Genomic DNA, 9852 nt, shown 5'->3' with positions numbered 1-9852 from the left:
CATTTGAGTATGGAGAGGCAACTATCTGGAAGTATTTTACATAAAAAATTTACTAAGTATTGCCCGGTTTGTAGTTGCAGTTAAAGAAAACACATGAAAAGGCACGATTTTTTTTAAATTCGAAAAAATGTAAATATTTCAAAAACGGTGACACTTTTACCTGACAATTTTTTATTTATCAAGGAGCTCACCCACCCACCTACCTTACCCTAAAGTTTGGCACGTTACTTCTGGGACACACTGTATATGTATATGTATGTAGGATAATACAAACTACTATTTGATAATTAAGGCTGGTCCACATAGAACTTTCGCGTTGACTTTGTAGTTGGTGTTGGTTTGACAGAACGCACGTTAAAAGTATGCGTTCTACAATGAAGCTTGGCAGAGACTACTTTGGCCACTAAATTAACATATTAACGAGAAATAAATTAATTAGGGAGTTCACAAGTCGTGCTATTTGTCATATTTGCTCTTTTGTACTATTTTTTTAGAACAGTTGTAAAATGAAACTTGTGAGCATCCCATACTTTTTCGTGTGCTATTGTACAATATTTTAACAATTATATTTGACAAAATCAAAATTATTAAAACAGCTTTAGAAAGTTTATAATGCCCAGAAGAAGCGAGAAAAGCAAATTAATGGCTGCGATTTGCGAGAAGTACGCGCAGGACGCAATGATGGAAGGAAGTGAGTCGTCAAATAAGTCATTTATGAGTTTTTTAAATTTATTTGGTGCATTTTTGTTAGGCGATGAAGATGAGGAGGAAGAGATCGATGAAACTTTTAGGTTGAATATGCTTGTGTTGTTGGCAAATCATCCATCCATGCTACCTGCCCCTGTCGAAAATTCCCAATCCTTCGCTTTCTTGTAATTCGTTTTCATATTACGCACTTTAGAACGCACCAGCTTCCAATGAATTTCTAGTTTTTTTTCTACACAGAAACGCGTATAAAAATCCTGGGCGGACGGCTTCTGCAAATATGTACTTATATTTCCAAATTATATTTATACATATGTGTTTAAGGAAAAAACCTCAAATAGGCGGTTTTCTAAAAGAAAATCAATTAGGGACTTCTCTTCCGACACTGTCCACATATGGTTTGGTTTTCCCCGGACACGCTTAGTTTTGCACTGAATTAAAAAAAGATCTTTAATAAGTTAAATATGTTATAAATTAAAGATAACTTACTCCATTGCCATGAGATGACTCCATCTTTTTATTTAAAATTTGAATATTTTATTGTACTCAGACAAGGAAAAATGTAAATAAATAGAAATGTCTGATCCAATAGCACTCACAAATAGCAAAGTAAACATATTTTTCAAAGTTGTATTGTAATACAACAATTTTACTTGTAAAGCAAAAACAACACTTTTAAAACTGTTCTAAAAAAATAGTATGAAAGAGCAAATATGACAAATAGCACGACTTGTGAACTCCCTAAATATTTCATATCAATAATAGCATGAAAAATATATTTCTTGCCTTCATTTGATTAAAAGGAAAAAACATTTCATTTAATTTTTTTTATTTGCAACAGCTGGCGACCGACGCAGCGATCTTTCTGCTTTGTGTTGGCCTTAGCGTTGCCAAATTTTGGATATGTGGACGGCTGCTTTGAAATTCGACGCCAACGCAACGCCAAAGATGTATGCGAACCGGTCTCTATTCTTTGTTTACGCAAATTTTCCCATGTCTACATATCCATATATATGTACATGCATACATATGTACACATGTCCTTGAACAACAGGCCACAAATAAATTTTTTCACCAAGGACTATATGTCATTCAGGTATACAGCATAACTGCTACAAGTAGAAAACTAATTTGGGGGTGTTAGCAAGTGCTTACTTGTTTTTTGTTTCTGCGGCACAAACGATTATAATATCTTCGTTACTTACTTTTCTCTGTAAAGACAAAATACATGCATATGTACATCCATATATAAATGCATATATACATAAATACGTACATACAAACATATATAAATATGCATGTTATGTGTGTACACATGTATGAATATAACTCTAAAAAATAATTCATTCCATAATCTATGCTTATGTATGTAATCAATTTTATTTGTAGTTTTAAATGCTGCCCTAATATAATACTTCACATATATATATGCATATGTACATACAATTATTAACACACTTTCGTACATAATCTATTGACATACATTCCCACATTTTTATGCACAAAAATGCATGTGTTGTATAGTACACTCGGGGCGCTCGCTCGTCGCTCACTCGTCTTTCCTAGCAGAGTGAGTATGCAGACAGCTACTCGCCTCGCACTGCGAGCGAGGCAACACCCAACAGCCTCGCTCATTTAATAGGAGCGCGAGCAAACAAGCAGCGCTCGCTCGTTTGGCGAGCGAGCCAAACTTCTCGTGCCTCGCCTCATTGCTGCTACGAGTACGAGCTGCGAGCGCCTCGTGGTCTGCGAGGCATTGAGTAGGAGTTTGCTCACTCGCTCGCTCGAACTCCGAGTTTTTGCCCACCCTGATTATAGGTACCGTTGTACGCCCCTCCAATCCAAATCCAAATTTCTCACTTGGTACAAAAATTAGACAAATCAAACAAGTTGCACAACAACAACACTCTAGTTAGAAGTGATTTTTTATTATTTTTTTGCAGTACCAGGCATTTTCTTCCATACAAAGTTACAAAGTCTGGAAAAAAATAATAACACCATCGGCAAAAAAATAACCAAATTCAACGCGAATTCTTAACCCATTGAAACTTGCTCTTATTATTAATAAGCAACAAAACTGCATACTTGGAATTTTTGAAAAATTAAGAATGCAAAGTTTATTGTTGCGAATTTTTATTTTAATTTCTCTACAAAGTTTTAAAAGTGAATTTATATCGTGTTAAGTGTTATATAACTAACAAGACTTTAATAAAAAATTGATAAACACTTGTCCTTATTTTTTACACAACAGTATACACGTATATGATTTTTTATAGCTTGTTTCCACGCACCCTGTGTATTAAAAAATTTTGGCAGCAAACTAAGTATAAATGCAGTATTTTGAAAAAAAAACCGCGGTATCCCTTTTTGGAATCCAAAAAAAAAGTATTATGCTATAACATTCTTTTGTAGCCATATTTCATAAAAAAGAAATTGTTACGCATTTACATTTGACCATTTACAACTTTATTTATCAATAAATTTTCTTCGTCGATAGCTTGATATTTTTATAAAAGAACAGGCTTTAAGGAAATTTACAAAAAATCTTTTATCTATAAATATTTCCTTGTTAAAGTTTGCATTTTTTCGTTCTCGAACTCAAAATGAAAATATTTTGCGAAAATGATCAAAATAATGATTTTGATATGAGCCTTTCGCCATTATTTTTAGGGCGTATAAATGTTCGGAAAGCATATATACCGGCTCCGAAAAACTTATCTTGTTTCATTTTACATATTTCAATTTGATTTTTTATTTAATTTTCCATCTCAAAAATGCGGTATTGCGGGGAGTAAGTATTTTTTAAGAAAAACCACTTATTCCATCGTTTCCAGCGGAAAAATTGTGGTATAGCAGCCACACTGTTTTTCTGCAAAAATGTGACCTTAATTATAGAAAAATCCATTCGACACGGAATTTCTAAATTGGTGAAAAATGAAAATTTCAAACACCGGTAGCAACCTCTAAATTTAAGTTTGTCAGGCCCATCTTGGGGCAGGTGCCATCTTTTTTTTTTTATCAAATATACGAAATCGCACGTTTGCATAGCTCATAATACGAATTTCACATTCGATCTTCGATAACCAGTGAAGTCGAAAATCGAATGCAACTCATAGTAAGGGCCTCAGCCTTTAATAGGGCCCGTCCACATTAGACATTACCGAATTAATACAAACAAGTAATTACAACAGCGCTTTTAAAAATTGTGCATCGTTCTGTGGGCAGCCTGCCTACAATGTCGAAAGGTACACTTAATTTTGCATTGCGCCACTGACATTGCACGGCGAACTTTGAGCAACACCAAAGCGCTATGACGTTATACCAACCATTGATGAGATGGAGAACGCTTAAAGCCACGGTTGCCAACTTTTGGATTCTTGAAACCGGGACGCACAACAAGTCTTTTCTTTTGCTCGCCCGCAGGTGCCCGAAAGTGGTAAATTTTTGTCTCTTTGGTTGATTCTCGGGCTGTTGAAAGCCATTTTGACCTAGTGATATTTGCTTCTCGCTAGCCCGAATTCGGCCTCACTATTTTTCTGGACGAGTTTGTGAAAACCAGAAGTTATTGCAGAGGACCATCGAAATGTGGCCCTCTCTTGGCCATAAATTTCTCACTTACGCTCATTTGCCGAAACCTAGCCCTAAATATAGAATAGTTATTAACAAAAAATCACCAACAACATCATGGTCAAGTCTAAACAGCAGCAGAATAGCTGCCCGAAATAGCAGCTATAACTTCTATCAAAATGTAAATTACTGTTGTTTTTTCACAACAAATTTCATTAATAATAATGGCCTCAAGCTCAATCAAATAGTTGAATATAATTGGTATGAGGCCATAAATAACAAAAAGAAAGTAAAATTTCATATATGTACATATAAAAAATTTCATAAAACGAAGCTTCAATGATAATATTTCTAAATTACTTAAAAACTTTAATAAAAGTTAACTAAAAATGTATGTATGTATGTATAGTGTCGCACTAAATTATTGTCACCAGGAATTTATCACAATTTATGCAACATTTTTTACTTAAAATTTTCGGCGAATTTTTTATAAAAATATTGCTTATACTACAACAAAAAACATAAAAAAATCTCTTAACTTCGTGCGTAAAATTCCATGAATTTGCCTACGCGTTGGCATTTTACTATAACAATGCGCCAGTTTGAAGTTAGTAAAAAATCGTATTGACCTTTGGGAATTTTCTATACCCGAGCGCACTTGTGCACAAGGGTATATTAATTTTGTTCACATAACGGTTGTTTTTAACAGCCAAAACGAATCGAGATAGATATTGACAAATGTATACATAAATGATCAGAATGAAAAGAGAAATCGATTAAGCCATGTCTGTCTGTCCGTCTGTCCGTCCGTCCGTGTACACGATAACTCGAGCTAAAATTGAGATATCTCAACGAAATTTTGTATGTAGGTTTCCATTTATAGGTAGGTTGGTATTGAAAATGGGCGAAATCGGACTGTAACCACGCCCACTTCCCATATAACGGTAATTGTCAGAAATACGAAAACTGCGATATTTTAGTAACTACTGGAGATTATTCACTCAAAATTGATATTTACAATAAGTTTAAGACGAGAAATAAGAATATTATACATTTTTGGAAAACTTATGGTTACATGTATATATCTTGGTAACCGCTGCACCAATTTCTTCCACACTTGGCACAGTTGTTGGCCTTCGCACAATATAGCAAACGGCCGAAAATTTTTAAAATCGGACAATAACCACGCCCACTTCACATATAACGGTAATTTTCAGATATAAGAAAACTGCGATATTTTAGTAACTACTGGAGATTATTCACTCAAAATTGATATTTACAATATGTTTTAGACGAAAAATAAGAATATTATAAATTTTCGGAAAATGGGCGTAGCCACACCCAGTTATGGCTACATGTGTATAACTTGGTAACCGCTGCACTAATTTCTTCCAACCTTGGCACAGTTGTTGGCCTTCGCACAACATACCAAATTTCCGAAAATTTTTAAAATCGGACAATAACCACGCCCACATCCCATATAACGGTAATTTGGAGAAATACAAAATCTTCGATAAATCAGTAAATATTACAGCTAATTTATTCAAAATTGATGCTTGCAACAACTCTTAACCAAGAAATACGTTTGTGATAAAATTTTGGAAAATGGGCGTGGCACCGCCCACTTATGATCACATATATGTATCTCGGTAACCGTTCTACCAATTTATACCAAACTCGGTATTTTTATTGTGCTTGCCACATAAAAGCAAAACGTTGAAAATTATTGAAATCGGACTAAAATTGAAGAGTTCTAAATTTTTAACAACGAGATGTCTAAATTTTTTTCTTGCCAAAAACCGGGACATTTTGCGTCCCGGCAGGTATTGTACCGGGACCGGGACATAGCTCTTAAATCCGGGACAGTCACGCCGAAAACGGGACGGTTGGCAACCGTGCTTAAGACCCGTCCACATAGAACTTTGGCGTTGCGTTGGCGTTGGCGTCGCTTCAACAGCTGACTATGAATACATGAATTCAAATGCAGCCGTCCACATAGCCAATATTTGGCAACGCTCACGCCAACACAAAGTAAAAAGATGGCAATAAATAAAATGTTTAATCAAGTGCGGGCAAGAAATATCGTTTTAATGCAATTATTGATATGAAATATTAATTTATCTGTCGCTAGTATGTTAATTTAGTGGCCCAAGCATTCACTGCTAAGCGTTCATTGTACTTTTAACGTGCGTTCTGTCAAACCAACGCCAACGACAATGCCAACGCGAAAGTTCTATGTGGGCCGGCCTTTAGTGTCTACAGCAGAGTGACCGGATTGGCGATTTTTTATGGATATTTGCGCGTAAAAATTTAGGAAATCGCTTTTGGCGATTTTTTTCCTTTCAATTAAATTTTTTGTGTGCTATCATGTAAATGTGTCGAAACACGTGATAAGTAGGTTATGGAGTTAGAGCTTTAATTTTGATGTGGCAACACTTTTTATTGTTATCGATTTGTTGCAGCATACCGAATCGATTTGCCAATATTAAACCACCATTTGTGACAACTCCCGCTGAATGGGATATTTCATTTGTGGCAATAGCTGATCTCGCCCTATTATAGCTTTTATTTTATTTTTAGCGTAGAGCACTTAAAAGCGGATTGTGCAATGAATCAACTAATATGAGTTATAATAAATTTATTAATTGCGCAGTCCTATTGGGAAATCTGTTAATACAAATATTTTTTAAAAGTATGAATATTTTTAAAGAAATTGCTTGTACATCACTATCATATAAGTGATTTGTGTAATTTATTAGAGCTGCAAAACTCTCGATGGTTGGACTATTCGATAGTTTTGGCCTCACCATTCGATAGTATCGTTACTATCGGTAAGAGTAAAAATATAAATAGACCCTTACTACGGCACTATTTATATTGAATATGGTAATCTATAGAAAAAACAGAAATGTTAGTTTTAATCAACATTTTAGTGTGCTTTATTAAAGATATCAAAATTAGTTATTTTAAGCAATAAAGTTTATATTTTAAACAATTTATAAAAACAATGAAAATTCGAATTTCTCGAGTCATAAAAATTTTGAGTTTCTGAATTAGATTTCTTAGATCTCCAATTCCTCCATTTTTTCATATAAATCTCCAATACAATTGATCTCCAATTATACCCGTATGAGACTAGTTGCGACTAATTAATGCCCAATTGTACCCGATTGACAGTAATTCCTTTAGAGATTAGTCGCACAATTTTTTGCAGGTCGCTTTGTGTACGCACACAGTTTTATTATTATTATTATTATTATTTATTCATTTTCTTGCAAACAAATTAACAGAATTACTTAAGATTAACACCGCTAACATTAAAATGTAAGACAAGTAAGGCATTCTGTACAATAGCACCCCCATTTCAAAGCCATATTGTTTGCCACTCATGTTTATTTATTTATTTTTAAGAATTTTCAATTAAAATACAGTTCATTCTCTGACAAAACTCACATAAACTCAAGTTTAAAACTTTTTAAAAGTCCGCAAAAAAGTGCAACAAATTTTCACCCAAATTTCAAACTTTTTTCTCAGAAGCGGTCGAATTTTTTTGAATACACAGTTTTATAGCCCATTCAATTTTAGTCGAATAATGTGCAAGTTTCAAGTGGCTAAAAATTACCGTTGATTTTTTAGAATTTTTTCGCCGAGGATGTTGCGGGTTTCTGCCATATAAAAATAAATTGTGTTTGTTTAGTCGTGAGAGACTAAAAAAAATTCTAAAAAATCAACGGTAATCTTAAGCGACTTGAAACTTGCACATTATTGGAGTAAAATTGAATGCGCTATAAAACTGTGTACTCAAAAAAATTCTAGAGCTTCTGAGAAAAATGTTTGAAATTTAAGGGAAAGTTTGTTGCGCTTTTTTGCGGTCTTTTAAAAAGTTTAAAACATGGGTTTATATGGGTTTTGTTAGAGAATGAACTGTATTTTGATTGAAAATTCTTAAAAACAAATAACTAATAATAAGTGGCAAACAATATCGCTTTGAAAGGTAGGTGCTATAGATATGTCCAATACTGTATATTATGATAGTGACGAATGCCATCTTTGAGTATATATAACGGAAATGTACAGTTGTGAGTGGGGTGAAGTTGAAAGTAAAATAAAACTTATATGATTGATACGTAAGTATAAGCCTCAAGAAGTGGAAATTTCAGATTTACGGTTTACGGTTTATAAGTACGGTTGCCAGACGTACAGATTTGCTCAGTACAGTACTGATTTTTCAACTCTTGTACTGATTTTATTCATTTCTTCAATTCCTTCACTTCCTAAACTGTACTATAAAAAATAAGAAGGAAATAATTTAATTATAGTTGACATGCTTCAGATAATGTTTGATGTGCCAAAGAAATTAATACAACAAAAAGATCAATCGTTTTATGACATATTGTCGGGTCATTTACGTGCCAGTTACGATAATACGATGGAGCTTAAGTTTAATAATAAAAAATTTTAATATTCGAATTGCTTTTTCCTATAACGTACAATTCTTTTTTCACAATTTACTGACTCTGTAAAAGAGTTTTGCATACAAGACATAGAGTTAGATCCTCTTTTCAGCGAATTCTTAGTGTTTCAAAGTTTTTGCGTGGTTGAAAACAATAATTTAAGCTATGAGGAATTATATATGAAGTCCTTAAATAGTGGTACTTTTCCACATTTGAAAAAAATGTGTAATTTTGTTCAAACGAGGCAACTGAGAGGATCTTAAGAATAAAGTGTGTTTCCTGACTCAAATAGAGAAACCGGCTTCTAATTAAAATTTTTGAAAGTGAACTTCAAACTAAAAGTTATTTTAAAATGAAATGTATAGAATTCTTTGACTACTTAAACACTGAAAATGGGAATGATCTCATTATTGCTATTCAAAAATGTCATAAATATAAAATAATTTATTGGCTCCTGTGTACAATGATGTGTACACTCATGTTAAAATAAATAACATTTTTATATTTTATGAACTACTAGTGAAGCCGTATGACGTTTTTATTTAAAATATTACTTTTTATAAAAAAAAGGTATTTTTTCCTTTTAAATGTTTTTTCTCAGATTTATACATACGAAGTATATGAATTGTATATCAGAAGAAAGCGGGTTTAATCAAGTTTGTGACGATAATATTTATACCCGAGCGCACTTGTGCACAAGGGTATATTAATTTTGTTCACATAACGGTTGTTTGTAACAGCCAAAACGAATCGAGATAGATACTGACAAATGTATACATAAATGATCAGAATGAAAAGAGAAATCAATTAAGCCATGTCTGTCTGTCCATCCGTCTGTCCGTCCGTCCGTGTACACGATAACTCGAGCAAAAATTGAGATATTTCAAGGTTTCCATTTATCCAAGGTAGGTTGGTATTGAAAATGGGCGAAATCGGACTGTAACCACGGCCAACCCCCATATAACGGTAATTTTCAGAAATACGAAAACTGCGATACTACTGGAGATTATTCACTCAAAATTGATACTTACAATAAGCTTAAGACGAAAAATAAGAATATTATAAATTTTTGGAAAATAGGCGTAGCCACACCCAGTTATGGCTACATGTGTATATCTTGGTAACC

At 33.5% G+C, this 9852-nt stretch overlaps 1 protein-coding gene across 1 annotated transcript in view; it reads right to left on the bottom strand.

Annotated features, from left to right (window-relative positions):
• Positions 1–1125: 1125 nt before the first annotated feature.
• The window catches only part of LOC118750143 (uncharacterized protein K02A2.6-like), a 13837-nt gene continuing 5110 nt past the window's right edge, over positions 1126–9852 (bottom strand). Inside the window, exon 3 of the mRNA XM_036484903.1 lies at positions 1126–1136. Coding sequence (XP_036340796.1) covers positions 1126–1136 — 11 coding nt within the window. The remainder of the gene's footprint in view (positions 1137–9852) is intronic.

Source organism: Rhagoletis pomonella, unplaced genomic scaffold, assembly GCF_013731165.1.
Source record: "Rhagoletis pomonella isolate Grant_MI unplaced genomic scaffold, Rhpom_1.0 Rhpom_scaffold_00001, whole genome shotgun sequence".
NCBI classification, from domain to species: Eukaryota; Metazoa; Arthropoda; class Insecta; order Diptera; family Tephritidae; genus Rhagoletis; species Rhagoletis pomonella.
This window is presented reverse-complemented; position numbering and strand designations above follow the sequence as displayed.